Below are 15,308 nucleotides of genomic sequence, written 5' to 3'. Positions count from 1 at the left end.
GAGGGGGGAGAATAGGGAGGGGGGAGGGGGGAGGGGGGGGCTGACCAACAGCTCAACAGGGTACGTGCCGCAAGTACGTGCCGTACTTAGGGTGGCAAGTGCCGTCACCTGTAAAAAGCCCTTTGGAAGAGGCACTGTGTGTTTTTTGGGCCCGTTCAGGATTGCCCTCGCGTGCTGTCCCCTCCCAACCCCAACCCCAACCCCAACCCCGACCCCAACCCCAACCCCAACCCCCTCACCTCCCACCCCCAACCCCCCAACCCCAACCCCCCAACCCAACCCCCACGCCCCCACCCCCACGCCGCGCACCCCTCACCTCCCACACAGAAGGTGACACACACGCACCCCACACCCCTCTTCCTCGCGTAGCCGTCCGCCGCATATCCCGCATTCAGCTCGTTACAGCACCACACCATGTTGAGCTCGGGTTGCTTCAGGAGCTGGTCCAGGAGCAGCAAATTGAAGTCACCTGGTGGACGGGTGCACCAGGGAGGGGAAGAGGGAGGGACAGGGGAGGGGGGAGGGAAGCTAAGACAAGGCGGGGGGATGTGGGGTTTTGGCAGAGTTTTAGCAAGTGAGCGGGGGATGGAAGGCGGGTGATAGCGGTTGTTAAGGAAATGGAAGTTTAATCACCAGCTTGAGGTGCGGTGGATGGGTGGGTGGGGAGCACCCGGACGACAAAGGGATCTCCGTTTCGGTTGGGATTAATGGTGGTTGAAAGTATCCAACGCTAACCGCTATGCTCTTTGGGCTCCTCCTCCACTTCGTACGAATATCCAAACCCGCCAGCCTGTTCTAATGGTCGTCCGGCCCCCCCCTCCTCCTTCTCCGAAACCATTTCAACACCGTTATCGGGCTCCCGTCCCGCCTTTACTCACCCGCAGGCATCTCCATACTTTCACGCCTTCCAACCGCCCTCTGCCCCATTTCGGCGATGATCCACCGACCCACCAACCCAACCACCACCCAACCAACCAATCAACCAACCTGGTACGGCGAAGCAGGTCGTACATCCGATCTCCACCAGCCGGTTGGCAATATGCACTCCTAAACGCAATGAAGGAAGGACAGGAGGAAGAGGGCAATTACCTTTGCAAGAAACAAAAAAATTAATGGAGAGTCTTTTCATTTTTTACCATTTTCCCATTTTCCTCTCTCAGCTGTACGGAGACAGACGAACAGATTCAGAGGCAATGTGCCAAAAAACGCAAAGAGGAAGGACAATCTGAAAAGGTTTTGCTGAAACACTCTTCTCGTCGCAAAATCGCGCTGAAATGAGCTCTTCAGAGGAAAGATGCAGACTGCGGCGATATGTAAACGCTAAGAGCCGCGTCGGCTGCTGCAGCAGCGGTGACCTTAACGCAAGTACGCGGTCTCTGCTATCCTGGCTTTCCAAAGTACTCAGTAACACATATCTCACACCAGAAGCCTTTGATATTGTCATATTGACATTCGCGGGATAGCGGTGGTAACAAGTGCTCTAGAGCAGGCTCCCCCTGCTTCACTGCCGCTGCCTACAGCAGCAGTGATGTGGCTGCTGCTGCTGCTGCTGCTGCTGCTGCTGCTGCAGGACAAGCATGATTCCAGTTCGCTACTGGTTGTGTATCATGTTGGCCAGGTTGGCTAGAATGTTGGCTTTCGGGACCTTCGCAGCTCTCAGGTCATCCGGAGGGGAAGGCTTGGGGGAGTTTTCCCAACTCTCCGGTCGAGGTGATGTATATGCTATGCGGCGGGGCTGTGTTAAGTCGGTCGCACCGAGATTTGCATCCGGGCTGGCCAGCGGGATTTTGTACTTGTGATGTTCCTTGTGGCCGGATGCGGCCTTCGCGGCCTTGCTGACAGCTCCGGTCGTCGACTTGACGGACTTTTGCTCAGGCTTGGGGGAGGCCGCGGCGGCGTGCGGAGAGTCAACGCCTCCTGTGGGGGTTCCAGTAACCTCGAGCGATTGCGGTGCGCTCATTTCTTCTCTTTGCTTGTAAAAAGCTTAATCAAAAAGCGCACAACGAGTAGCGTCACGAATGAAGTCCTTTGCTACTTTGTAATATGTACTTAGAGAGAATTGAAAGGAGTACTTATCGTAAAAAGGCGAAACCGACGTTAGGATGGAAGCTGGTGTCAAGGGATGGCCGATGATCTGAGGGCCCCTGATAGCCCGCCTACGAGCTTCCGGAATGAAGTCTCGATTGCGAAAGTCATGATTCGTACAGGCGCTGGGAAAGCCGGATGACGCAGTTGCGGTAACGTTCCTCGGAACGAACGCCGTCCTTATATAGAATGCTATCCCAATACTTCAAACTGATGTTATTTTATGATAAATAAAATTATCACCTGACCCAATTCCGGGTTACATTTTTGATAGTTCTCTTGCCGCTTCGTCATCACGGTAAAGCCCAAAGCTCGTCGCCGTAATTGTTTCGCTCTATCAGGTCGTAGCGTTTTGTTTGAGTTTTTAGTTTTTAAAATTTTCCGGACTACAAGAAGCCTCCACAGGCTCCGGCAATACAACAGCTGGAATAACACAATTCGGAAGCGCTTGTTGTATGAGCTTAAAGGTGTTGCAAGACACATGTAAATTTCGAACTCGAAGATTTTGCCATTCTGTCTACATTGGTAAACCCTGCTGATGTGAAATGAACAGTTAAACTTCGTAAGAATTACACCGTTTTGTCATCATAACGGAAGGTGGTTGCACACCAGCTGCCCATTTCAGTCATGAGTTGTGGCCGTTCTGGTCAGTTCCGACTAGGCGCTCATCCGTTCAACGAAATCGTCTCTTCACCGTAAACATAGTATTGTCTCGCCCAAAACAAAAATACGGCCCGAGATAGGCCAACAAGTTATAGATAGGCCAACAAGGCCTCAAACGCGAATGTTTTTACGCACGTTTCGTTACGTAAGAAAATCTTGTAATAGTATTACTATTTACACTGAAGCCCGAACGGCTCATCTGCAACGCCCTACACAAGCGCCAACCGCACAACACTGTTGGCTTTACACAGCCAAGCGTGCGCATAGCCTCCGATAGCACACAATTGTTAAAGTCAGAAAAACGACAAAAAAACATACGAGTTGCTGGTTGGCGGGTCCATGGCAAGTTAGTTATCACATCTGTCAATCACATTCCTCAAGCGCAAGGAACGAATTGGTCAGATCGTATGGATACACAGCCTTGGGGAGCGTGTCTTCTCGACCGAACGCAGTAAGACGAGCTCGAAATCCGAGACCACAACCCTAGAATGGCAGTGGGTGTAAGATGGGAAACCAAACCCTCTCAGTGTATAGCATTTTACGACCCAGATTCCATGCACCTCTTGCACTTACGGCCAACACTTGATTAAGTTGGCCCTGAAGGAAGCTGAGGAAGATACCATAGGTACCCGAGGATTCGTTCCCAAACCAGCGCTAAGGATGCCCTTTTAGCCGCCGAGGAAATCGGTTTATCTTGCAAGAAGTCCAAGACCACCCCTACCACCCCACCACCACGAAGGTGCAACGCGAAAAACGCGGCAGTGCGCCACCTACCGGCTGCCGACGACGTAGCTCACGGGATGCCAGGTTCACTTCGAAAGAGGGGGGAGTTAACATCATGCATGGGTCATGAAAGGGGGCTCATCAGCTAACGTAACAGCAGCAGCAGCAGCAGCAGTAACCTCCCGTTAAGAGGGTTAGGTTAGGGCGCAAGCTGATTACTTGTGCATTGATCTCGGACGGCAAATGTGCACACACGGCTGAAGCAGTGAAAGCAGTTGCTGCAAACCATCAAGCAGCTGACATGGTAAGTCATTGGTTCATAGCACTGGTGGTTGAGGCCCGGCTGTTACGGCAACTTGAGGACGTCACGAAGTGCAGATGTCATTTGCGCGGACCTCGTTTCGCACACCCAGGCATTGGGCACAGAGGTCGGCAAACCCTGAATAACTGTCACGGGTACTGGTGCCAGGGTCGAATAACTGTATGGAAATTTTTTTGGTAAAAGCCGAGGAAAGAGTGCCTGCGGGCCGATGTACCAAACTTACTACGGTACACCATCGCTGCTAAAGCCACAGTTGTCTTGTTGCGCCCTAAAATGGAAGGTTTGGTAACCTAATGATGAAGTTTATAGCTTCAAAACTGCGCAAACCTGCCTTTTGGGGGGAATTTCTGCACCCTGCCGTACGGCTGCAGTACCCGTGATGAAGAATTTCTGCAACGGGTACAACGGAAGGACCCGTGGTACCCGTGGCGTTTGCCGACCTCTGATTGGGCATCGGAAGTAAATCGGTGTCAGAATGGACAACAAGGTTATATTTTTCACATTAAGGGTTGAAAATCCCTGGGTTATGAGGTTATTTTTCCTTGCATGGGACCCTCAGCGCAGAACGCAGGAAGTGTGTACAACCAAGCAACTGCCAACCGAAGGGCCAACCGAAAGAAGTCCGCAAATCCGGAAATCCGGTCCTACGGCTGTATCCGGAACAGCCAGATGTTATTTCCATCCACAGCTGCCATTAGTTAGCTCAGGATGCTGCTGAAGCCATGCCCAACATTTCAGAGGTCGGCAATGAACTGGCATATTAAGGGTTAACCTTAAAGTTTTAAAGCTTAGCTGCATTCCTCATATGTTAGCGTTACCATAATGGGCATTACTTGTGTGGCCTTAATCGGGCCCCAGGTGGGGCAATGTTGGACTCGGACGTCTGTCAACCGGCATCGTGCACGCCTCAACCTAGCGCAACTTTTTCACCCTCAGAACAATCCAATGTACCTGCGGAGCATGGATTCTGCCACAGACGAACAGTACCTGAAGTTGCATTATGTCGTGCACTGTGCATTGGACGCCGTGGAAGAAAAAGGTGCGCCTTAGTGCCATAAATCTGAGCTAACAATATATGCTTGGCCCATCGGGTCCTGCGTTATGCACGAGGTATCCTGAAGGCAAGGCACCAACCAGGTCTTCAGTTCCAGGCCGCCATACTTTGTGGTGTGTCCTAAGACCTCCCCCGCATCCGCGCTCTACGGATTTTCCCCCTTCCTGTCCCCGACCTCTCCTTTTTACAGTGCTGCTGAAGCGGGGCCCGGCTGACTCCCAAGACGCCTACCTGGGCCTCCTCTACCCCACAGAAGACTATCGGGTGTACGGGTGAGCGAGGGGCCCGGGGCCCCTCGGAGACCGCGAACAAGCAACCGTCCTGCCGCCTGCCTCAGCTCCACCGCGCCCACACCCACACCCACATCCGCACCCGCACCAAGCCAACAGACCACAGACACCTGGGAAATCGACAAACCACCACAGACCACTAACAGACCAAGGGTCGCGCCTCCTCCCCTTCTCCTGGCCTTAGTCCCCTGCCGGGGCCCTCTTCCCACCCTAGGGCCTGAGTCCCCGGGCCCCGTTACACGCCAGCTCCCCTAAGCTCCCCCCTCCATTTCCTGCGCCCGCTCGTGCCACGGCAGCTACCTGACCAACACACACGTGAAGATGGTGTTGCTGCTGGACGATGAAGGTCCGGTGAAGGATGAGGCCGTGTTAAGGGTGGGTGTGTGGGCTGCGGGGTGGGGAAGAGTGGGCTGCTGGCAGGGTCGGGTTGGGGCGCATGGCGACGTGGAGGTGATGAGCAGGGCTCGGCTGACACAAGAGGTAAGAAGGGAGAGACGTTCCTTGTTCCTGTCGGTCTGTCAGTCGGTCTGTTGTGAGTACTACGCGCCAGTCGGCTGTTGCCGGGGCTGTCAGGGGCTGCCAGGAGCCTCAGTAGCGACCGAAAGCGAGGAAGGGACGGGGGAGGGGGAAAGAGAGAAGTCTCTCTACCGTGGCGAGTGGCTGCTATTGCTGATGATGATGATCCTCCATTCGGATATTTCCGCCCCTCGATCTCCCCGAGCTTCCTAACTCCACCCCCGCCCTCACCTCCCCCTTGTTTCTGGTGGTGTTGGTCCGCCCCGCTCACCCCGCTGTTGGGCGCAGGTCTTTCGGCGGCTCCACGCCCTGTACGTGGACACCGCCTCCAACCCCTTTCACAAATTCGGTCTGCCCATCAGCTCACCCCGGTTCGATTCGCAGCTGGAGCAAATTGTGGCGATGTACCCTCGACCCGGGGCATCTTTGGGCGGCTTCACGACTTGACGGCTCATGGTGGGGAACCGAAGGGGGTGAACGAATGATGACAAATCTGAAGGAATGAGTGAACGGGTGGATGGACCCCTACTAGCTGGATGGAGAGATGAGGGTGTTTTCCACGCGCCCTCCGATGCTCTTTCTCATTCTCTGGCCCCCCACCCCATGCCCAGCTTTGGAGGCAGGAAGGGAGCCCTTACAGGGCGTGATAAATGAGGGGGGATGAGATTAGCTCGAGTAAGGGCGCAGTCGAGGAGGAAATGCAGCAAGGTGGTGAGAGAGAGAGAGAGATGTTCAGTAGAGACACGGGTCCTAGGTATCGGTGTTCAGCTCTTATCGCGATTATATCGATATTGGACAACTGTGTGTGTGCGTGTACAGCGTTTTACCCCGGGGGGCTCCTGGCTACAGGCCGTCCAGTTCGCACGCTATCGTACAAGCGTTGTAGGCGATGTTCCTAACATTTCAGCATCTGCCGACAGGACCCCTTACAGGGGCCTCTATACTTGTGTATATTCGTGTGTAGCGGCCGCACAGGCAGCTATCACTATGCCGTCACTGATGCAGCTGCCGGAAGGCCCCAGAAGGCGCAAATAACAATAAACTAAAACCAACTACAACCTGGATCGTCCCTTCGTCCCCTGGGTTACGTCCCTTCTTTCGAGTCGCGAAGTTTAGTGAAGCTGCCTCCTAGGGCAGCTAGCTGACCGGTCAAAGTATCATCCCGCACTTAATTCAAATTGACCTCATTCCTGTCCGGTCCGGTCCGGCTGACCGCCTATCGCCACCACTACCATCAGCGCCATCGTCACCTAGCTCCCACTCCGCTTGTGTCTATCCCTGCCTGGAAAGCGACATCACCACCGACAGGTCTTCCGGTCCGCCACAGGCCCTTCCGTCCCCCCCCACCACCACACACACAGACCAGTAAAACATTTTCATCGCTCAGTCGATCACTGAGTCTAAATTAGGCAGCACATGGAGGCGGCTCCTCCGTTTAAGCGGCAGACGCCACTTACCCGCGCAGAGTCTGTTTTTTCGCTTTAAGTTTCCACATGCCCCATCCACACCCACCTCTCCCCCACACGGGTGCCATCCACAGGTGCCCGACCCTTGCCTTCCGCAGGGCGCATCCCGACCCTTGCCCGTCCCACCCCACCCCACCCCTAAAGCAATTTGTGTTGTGGACGTCGGCACTTGCTCCCATAGCTGACTTTAGCACAGTACAAGAAAATAATGATAATAGTTCCCACCTGCCTGCCGTACCCCGTCACGGGCCCTGTGCGTATACCTAACCTATAACTAAGCTCCACATCCGTACATCGGTGGTGAACGCACGAGGGCGATCAAAGACGCGCAGCCGTCCTAGCCGATCCCATTAAATGCCCTCCAACCGCCCAGTCAGTATCTGCAGCTCCACTGCCCGTGTCAGCAACAACACCTCCTCCAGTGCCGAGATGCTCTGCTCGCGCTCAGCTAGCGCCTGCCGGGCCAGCCGTACCTGTTCCAGCCTCACCCGCCACTCTCGGCCCTCCAACGTTACCGGTTCGTCGCTCCGCAGCCTCGCAACCTCCATCTCGATTGTTTCCAAGCTTGAGGTTGTGTCTTGCTGTACCCGCCGGGCATGGTCCAATAAACCCATCGCCTCCGCCTTGAAAGACTCCAGAGAGACTTGCTCGCCCGCCAGCGCCTCCGCTGCCGCCTGACGGCCCTCCGCCAGCGCCTCCGCCGCCGTGAACACGTCCACGTCCAGCATGCCGCCAGTGAAGGCGTTACGGAGCCTAGCAGCGGCTTCGCCGCGCCGCCGCTCCTGTTCTGGTTGCAGCTCCACGTCCCCCAAGATGCCGAGGACGTCGTCCAGAAGTCGCTCCGCAGGGCTCGACGTACGGCGTTCGTACATGTACCGCAGGGCCCGGTACAGCGTTGCGATGCGCTCAACGGCGGCGGCGTCCTGACGCAGCGTCAGTGCCGCGGTGTAACGCCGTTCCAGGAGAGCGAGCAGCTGCTCGTCCACCTCCGGCGCGGCGGCCTCAAGCTTGGCTTCCAGTTCCGCACCCGAGGCCGCCAGCAAATCCACCAGTAACGCAACCCGCCGCTGCGCCGCGACCTGGGCTTCTTCCGCCGTACCACCGCCGCCGCCGGGGGCGTTACCCCCGTAATCTTCCACTTCGTCATCGACATAGACGGCGTCAAGTAAAGGCGGTTGCGGAGAGGGCGGCGCTGCTGCTGCCGTCGCGGTGTCGTCGTCGGCATCGTCGTCTGTGTTTCGGCGGCCCTCCACCCCAACATTCCGAGACGGGGGCGCGGCGGGTGCTTCGACTTCTGCCTCCACATCCCGCAACGCAGGATCAGGCACGGGGTCCAAGCCCTGCTTGGCGCGTTCAAATGCGCGAGCTACGTAACTAGCGGCGTCTACCCGCCCCGCCAACGCGATAAGCTCGTCGTAGTCTAAGTCCGCGTCGTCGTCGGCGCCGTCGCCGTCATCGCCACCGCTGCTAGCGCCTCCGACGCCTGCGGCCTCCCCCAGCTCCTCCAGCTCGCTCAGGTCGCCACCCAGGCGGAAGCGCTCACCGACCCGTGGGTCAGGAAGGGGCAGGTCCAGGATGTCGTCGGCGTTAAGCTGGCGGGGGTCTTCCGGAAGGGTGAACGGGAACGGCATGCCGTCGCCGCCGTCAGACCGGGGCGGCGGCGAAGGTGACGGCGGCTCAGGTCCGAAGGATCGCCGCTCGCTGCTTCCGCTACTGCTACTGTTACTGCTGGTCTCAGGGACAATGGCCGCCGCCACGGCCGCCGCCGCCTCCGCCAACGGTATCGTTGCTGAGGATTGCGCTGGTTGCTGTGGCGGCGGCGGCGGCGCCGGGCCAGCGATGCTGACCTCCGACGCCTTGGCTTTAGGCGGCCTCCCTCGCCGCTTTGGAGCAGTAGCTGCCGCTGCCGCTGCTGCCTCCGCCACGCCGCCAGTCCTGCCCGTCGGCGGCGACGGAGATGTAACCGATGGCGCAGGGCCCTTCTCCGCCATGGAGGTTCGAGAGCCGACCCCCGCGGGATCTGAGGGAGGAGGTGGTTCCGGGCCGAACTGCCGCCTCCGCTGCTGCTGCCGCCGCTGCTGTTGCGGCTGCTCATGTTGTGCCTGCCTGTACTGAGTACTGCCGCCGTCATCAGTTGATTCGGTGGGTTTGGCAGGTTGGGAAAACGGAGGGTCCTTGGCCGCGGCTTCTTCGGCAATGCCACCACGCCCGAAGCGCGCCGCTGCCGTCCGTGCCGTCGGCGTCGCCTTTTGTTGGCTGCTGCAGAAGCAGGCCTTACTCCAGAACAGGGGGCTCTGCGTGGAGCCGGCAGCTACGGTTCCCTTCGGAGCAAACCCGGCCACAGCATGCGGGGTGCCTAGACATTGTATGCGGCTGCGCGGATTGCATGACGCGGGACTTGACAGGCCTGGCATGCCACCGGCCGGCGGCGTCAAGGACGGCTCGGAACGCCGACGGCACGACGGAACCCTTTTCTTGCACTTTGGCGTGGTTTTAGTTGGGAATTGGTTTGAAACGTGGTCTGAAACGTGTGAAACGTGCGGGTGAAAAGCGTTAATGCTTCGGCCGTGAGGTGCTTGGGTCACTTCAAACGAAGCTCCGAATGGTCAAAGCATATGCTATTCCTCGTACTGGAAGGACATGTTGATACACCTGTCGCCGAGTTCCTGTATGAGAGTCTCGCAATTCAAGGTACGGAAACATTTCAGACCGTTTTTCGTCTAGCCATCACTCCTTATGCAAGATATTTGCTGAGAGCCATAGGTTTCAGGCACAACGAAATGCCAATAAAATACATGGTTGGTCATAGTATACAGTTAACGATAATCGCGAGATGTGACATCAGGTGTGAGCGTCATGACCTACTGCCCTTGTATTAGAATCGCCTAACTAGGATGCGTAAATCAGAAACGGGCCTTGTCATCGTCATGATGGTAACTTTTGTTGTAGCAGTACCGACTCTACCTGTGTCAGCGGGACTTGACGAACCCCGTGAGCAATGGCAAGATTATGAGCTGAGGTTCACACGACGCCTACATGGTAGTAATAGCACGAGCTCAGGCCTCCAGTCCGATGGAGGCACATTTACAGGCGCTATGGCGCTCTACAGCCTTTTTGCTGTGTTTGTTTTATCCAGTATTATTACCTGTGTCATCGGTAAGCCGCCTTAATGCGGTGCAACGTTTTCCCTACTCGTGGAACAGTTTACGAATTAGGGAAGTCTCTATTGTGTTGCGCCGTGTAATCTTACCTTGCCGTGCTTGCAATTCATTATATTTAGCTTACGCTTGCATATTCGTATCCAGCAAATATCGGGACAATTTCCATTATGTTGATGCTAGGGCACAGCTGTGCCTTCCGAACGATTTACAGCCTCGCGACGTGGGCAGAGGTCCATTTAACCTATTCCCCCTCGGTGGCGTTCAGGAATTATCGTCACGCTGCAGTGGCCGAATCCCCGTATCTGCTGCTACCGCACGCCATATTCAGATATCCCCTCCAGCGAAAGCTGCGGCTGCTGCGCGCTGCATCGGCTCAACATCGGTAAGCCGCGGCACTGGCAAATGCTCCATGACCCTTCACGGAACCTTGTCGCCAAACGCATCGTCCACAAGTCGGAAAAAGGAACAAGACGTGCTTGTTCGTACCTTGAAAACCCAAATCTCGTACCTTATTTACCCTCGCTGCCAGCCATACCGCCAAAGAAGCATTCCTCATCCCGCAAAGGCCATTTAGTTCATATCATGTTTTTACATCATGCTTGATCCGTACAGTTGTATGGTATCCTTTGGGGCCGAACGGAGGCCGAACGATGTTTGAACCTGCCGCCCACGCCTCCTGCCAAACATCCCAACAGGGCAACACGCTGTCTTAATCCCCTACCTTGGCCCCTACCTAGGGCATTGGGATCTGAAACTTGCATGGATAAAACAGGGATGGATAACATCCGGTTCCGCAGCGCTTCAACTTAGCTACCCGCACATTCTGGCCCCCACCGACATTCCCGTCCCACTCTCCCCCTTTCCCATGTTCCCATGTTGTGCGTTTGCCACCGCCTGTTTGCCGCCTTCCGGCCTCACCCACGTGCCCGTGTCACCTGCTGGCCAAAGGCTTTGCGGTGACATGGCTGGCGCTGCTGGTGCTGCTGGTACTCGCAGTCATCGTGTACCTGATGGTGGCGGCGGCGGTGCTGGCCGTCGTACATACGGTTGTCGCGTACTGCCTGATACGGCAGCTGAAGAGGCAGCATGGGCCTGGCCCGCAGCTGCAGATGGCGGCCGCGGCGGCGGGGGGCCCTCGGCTGCCACCAGGGGGCCTAGTGGTGAGTCCGTGGAGGAGAGGGATAGCTGAAGCGGTCAGGAAAATGAGGAGGGGGCCGAGGAGGGGGCCGAAATGAGGAGGGGGCCGAAAAGGCGGGGTAGAAGGGTTCATTCCCTCCGCACCCTGAACAGCCCACCCCTTGGGAGGGCGGCTCTCACGTCGCCGCCAGCCCAACCCTACCTACCTACCTCCTACCTACCTAACCACCTATGTCAGCAGAAGCCCGACTTCGTGCTGGTTCATTTGGCCCCTCGGAGGAGGAGGTTGTTGGTGTCCCAGACTGTGGGAAATATCGCTGGCAGGGTTCACGGCCCATCGTCTCTTGCCACTTAAAGGCGCATCCACGTATGTATGTATGTGTGTATGTGCATTAGCTCGCACATGTGCTTGTGCTTGTCTCCTTGGCGTCCCATGAATCGTCCCATTTGCCGGTTTCCCCACTTCCTGACTCGCCGGCGTGCATTTGGCAGGAACCCGAACTTTCAGCAGTTTGGGGTTCGGGTTCTTTCTGTCGTATCCAAGTTTCCCGTCCATCCATGCTGCGCTCCTCGCAGACCGGCGTGGCGGTGGACTGCCCCATCCCTGGAGTGCCCGTCCCCGGCATCCCCGTCATCAACGTCCCGTTGTCCGTGGCCGTGGTGGGCGCACCGCTGCAAACGCACATCAGCTTTGAAAACACTTACGGTACTAGGAACGGTGCCAATGGCAGCCGAAATAGCAACAACGACAACAACAATAACAACAACAACGAGTCTAGCAGGAGAAGTATCAACAGAGACAGCATCAGGGCGAATAGCAGCTTTAATTGCAGGAGAATAGGCACGGGGACCGGTAGCGGTAGCGAGGCCGTACGGCAGGTAGCAGAGGCGGCGTGTACGGCAGGTGAACCAGCCAGGCTAGACGCTGTGGGTGGGGGTTGGAGTCCGCGAGTAGTTCCGGAGCCGGGGGCGGACTCTGGGGCGGATGCACCCGCCGCGGGGCTCAGCACCACCACTGGTGCGGACCGTGCCTCCTCGCCTCGCGCAGAAGCAATGTCCGCCGCCTCGTCCGCGCTACTGTCCTCGGCCAGGCAGCCAGCCGTACCTCCATCGTGGGGGACGGCAGCTCCGGGGTCGGGGTCGCGGTGAGCCACGGGGACGGTATTGTTACCAGCCGGGATTGCACGACTGCCGCGGAGTGCGGAGGCGACCTGTTGGCTCGCTCCTGGCCAGGATCGATGGGAAGTAGCAGCAATAGCAATAGCAGCAACAACAGCAGCTCGACAATGGGGCATATGAGACAGCAGCGGAGTGGGATCTAGTTGCCTACGCCACGGGACGGCTGTGGGAGGGAGCTAGTGAGTGGGTGGACGGCAGTAGCAGCAGCAGTAGCAGCAATGCAACAGCAGTAGCAGGAGTCCTGATGGGAGTGTGGGAGAAGGGCTGCGGGGGAAACCCTGGCTGGCCGCAGCCGGCTCCATGTGCTCCACTTTCGTTAGGGCGTGCACCGCGCTAAGCCCACAAACGAACACAAATGGTGACAGCATTAGAAACACAACCGCAGATGGGACTTAATCATTGCGGACCCTAGGGGAGCATGTTGGCAGCATGTGAAGAGAGGGGTCCTCCGGTGTCGACAGAGGAGCTCCACCGTCGTGGGTTGCGCAGTCTTCCGCGCAGGGCCTAGTGTGCGGTGTGCTGCTTTGACTCACCCCAAAGGCCGTTGCCGGTGGCGGCGAAAAGTGGTGATGGGGGCCATCGCAGTTGTGGTTCGGGCCCCTGCCGGGCAGCTCCCTGACGTGGCGTGTGGACTGATCATTGTAGAGAGTTGTGCTGATATGTCTTATATAACTTGTTTGTGTCCATGTGCGAGATGTGCAGTGATGTTGCAGCACCGTTTCAAACGATGTGGCTTACTACAGGCGGGGCTGTCGCCTCAATGCCCAGGGTGTTATTCCGGGGGGGTTTTCCGGCGGCAAAACGTTGCAGGCGTACAACCTCGCGCCAGAAGTCCCGTATGCACTTCGGGCATTGGCATTCCGCCCCTGTTTTTGCATCGACACAGCTCCGACATAGCCGGGGGGTTTTTACCGATTTCAAACAGATCTTGACACGTGATCTTTGCGGTGATGGCAGTGAAGAAGACGCAAGCACATCATATTTAATATACCTCCCAACCGCCACCTTTCCCCACCTTCGTTTCTGCAACTCCAGGCCGCAACTTGTCCCCATCGACACAGCAAGCGTGCCTTGCCAGTTCTTTCCATCTGGCCAAGCTACAATCCGTCCATTGGACCCGTGGGGATTTAGAGCTACCGTGTGGTGGTGGTGCTCTCTTGATGATTCAGGTCCTGTTTTCCGTCTTGGTCATGAAGTGCCCTCCCTGTTTGGCATTTCGATGCGCGTTTTGACATATTGCGCAATTGTTTTCCCCTGCGCACAAGCATCGTCCTCGATCGCAAAACGAAGCCTGTCTTTACCCCATACCATCCAAGCGGTACGTACGATGCATGAAAGGCTCTGTTAGCCCACCGCTCGCTGAGCCGCCGCGGCCGCGGCTTGATCACTTTTGTAACCCCACTCAGAGCCTTAAGCGACCAACGAGGTGTTGCAGCAGCACAAGGAACACCACCCCAGAACTCCCCCCAAAGTCAGAGGGCCCTGGCCCAAGTCAGGAGGCCTTTCGGTCCGCTCTGGGGCCCTACAGCCCCGTCCGCTGCCCAAATGCAGAGCACTTGTCCCCCATAAACGTGTTGACTTGACCTCCCAGATATCGTGTTGGCACCCCAATATAACATATCGTGTTGGCAACCTACCTACTAGCAGTGGCAACCTACCTACGAGGGTGGTCACCATTACCACCACAACCCCGCTCGCCAGTCCCACTCCCCGTCCACGCCATGACCTTCGCCCCCGCAGATGACAAATAAAGCGGTCACAGAACAAGGTGGGGTACAAAGCAGATAATCCAGACAAGCTGGCGCCCTCCCCTCCCCGTGCAGTCGTTTCTTTGACCTTTGCATTTATCCTCTCCCTCACACCGCGACGAATATAACACACACACACAAACATACAGCTCCTCGGGGTCCTCCTTCCCCGACCGGCAGACGTACCCGCCGCTCCGGCCTCGTGCCCAGCTGATTACCCCCCGTCCCAGCCGTTGCATATACAGCCCGGCCGCACCGGCTGCTGAATCAAATGAGAAGAATATTGAGCAAATCCCGCCAGGCTGGCTGCCACACATGGTCATCACCATCAGGTCCTTGTTTCCCCCCCTCCAGATTATTCCACCGCCGCCGTCGCTGCCGCCGCTGCTGCTGCGGTATACGCGCATACCCCACCCCGACCACCCCGATCGCGCCCTCTTGCCCTCCCCCTCCAAGGGCGGTGGCCCTCACCACGACCACCGGGGTCCCCAGGTACCGTTGGTCAGCTGGACGCCGGCCGGCAGCAGCACCCCCGACTGCCACTGCACCGCGGTGGGCGCCTGCGGGTGCCGCCGTCTGTACGTGTCAGGCAGCACTCCGCGCATGTTAACCTGCCGCAGACAGCAATGAACCAACATCTATGTCCGTGTCCACATGAGGAGATACGATACCTGCTCGCTTATGGAGTCCTAGCATGTGGATAACTTAGGGGCCGCTCCCGTAAACCACGGCGGGAGACAACTGACAAGAGGAGTGAAGCAGTGAGCACGGAGGTGGTTCCAGCTCCTCAATCCGTGATGGGGCCGAGGAGACACACACACCAGAGCAGGTCTTAACAATAACAACTCCTCCGCCCACCCACTCCCTTCCTCCCGACCGAACAAGGCGCCTTGATGTTCCTTTCCCCATGACACCTTATCCCAGACCCCTGACCCCAACCCTCACCTCGGGCGACGCCGGGCCT

At 57.2% G+C, this 15,308-nt stretch overlaps 4 protein-coding genes across 4 annotated transcripts in view; 2 read left to right on the top strand and 2 right to left on the bottom strand.

The window, feature by feature from the left end:
- VOLCADRAFT_105183 (uncharacterized protein) overlaps positions 1–1,960 on the bottom strand; it is a gene marked incomplete at both ends in the record, with an annotated part of 8,528 nt that extends 6,568 nt beyond the window's left edge. The window contains 3 exons of the mRNA XM_002951612.1: positions 317–469; positions 988–1,047; positions 1,756–1,960. Of these exons, the coding sequence (XP_002951658.1) occupies positions 317–469; positions 988–1,047; positions 1,756–1,960 (418 nt within the window). The remainder of the gene's footprint in view (positions 1–316; positions 470–987; positions 1,048–1,755) is intronic.
- A 2,535-nt stretch (positions 1,961–4,495) lies between these two features.
- On the top strand, positions 4,496–6,553 carry VOLCADRAFT_75092 (uncharacterized protein). Its single transcript, XM_002951709.1, has 5 exons — positions 4,496–4,651; positions 4,730–4,832; positions 5,038–5,119; positions 5,434–5,512; positions 5,942–6,553. Exons 1-5 carry the CDS (start codon positions 4,616–4,618, stop codon positions 6,098–6,100), a joined length of 459 nt encoding a protein of 152 aa, XP_002951755.1. The 5' UTR covers positions 4,496–4,615; the 3' UTR covers positions 6,101–6,553.
- A 916-nt stretch (positions 6,554–7,469) lies between these two features.
- Positions 7,470–10,390, bottom strand: VOLCADRAFT_92221 (uncharacterized protein; the record flags this gene model as incomplete). Its single annotated transcript, XM_002951611.1, has 2 exons — positions 7,470–9,440; positions 10,370–10,390. 2 exons carry the CDS (start codon positions 10,388–10,390, stop codon positions 7,470–7,472), a joined length of 1,992 nt encoding a protein of 663 aa, XP_002951657.1.
- Positions 10,391–11,145: 755 nt separating this feature from the next.
- Positions 11,146–14,558, top strand: VOLCADRAFT_92220 (uncharacterized protein; the record flags this gene model as incomplete). Its single annotated transcript, XM_002951708.1, has 7 exons — positions 11,146–11,257; positions 11,430–11,440; positions 11,994–12,077; positions 12,466–12,562; positions 13,632–13,765; positions 14,337–14,364; positions 14,494–14,558. The coding sequence occupies 7 exons, from the start codon at positions 11,146–11,148 to the stop codon at positions 14,556–14,558; spliced, it is 531 nt and encodes a 176-aa protein (XP_002951754.1).
- Between the last annotated feature and the right edge of the window lie 750 nt (positions 14,559–15,308).

The sequence above is a fragment of the Volvox carteri genome, assembly GCF_000143455.1.
Source record: "Volvox carteri f. nagariensis unplaced genomic scaffold VOLCAscaffold_25, whole genome shotgun sequence".
Lineage (NCBI taxonomy): Eukaryota > Viridiplantae > Chlorophyta > Chlorophyceae > Chlamydomonadales > Volvocaceae > Volvox > Volvox carteri.
Note: the sequence above shows the minus strand (reverse complement) of the source record. Positions and strands in the feature narration are given on the sequence as shown.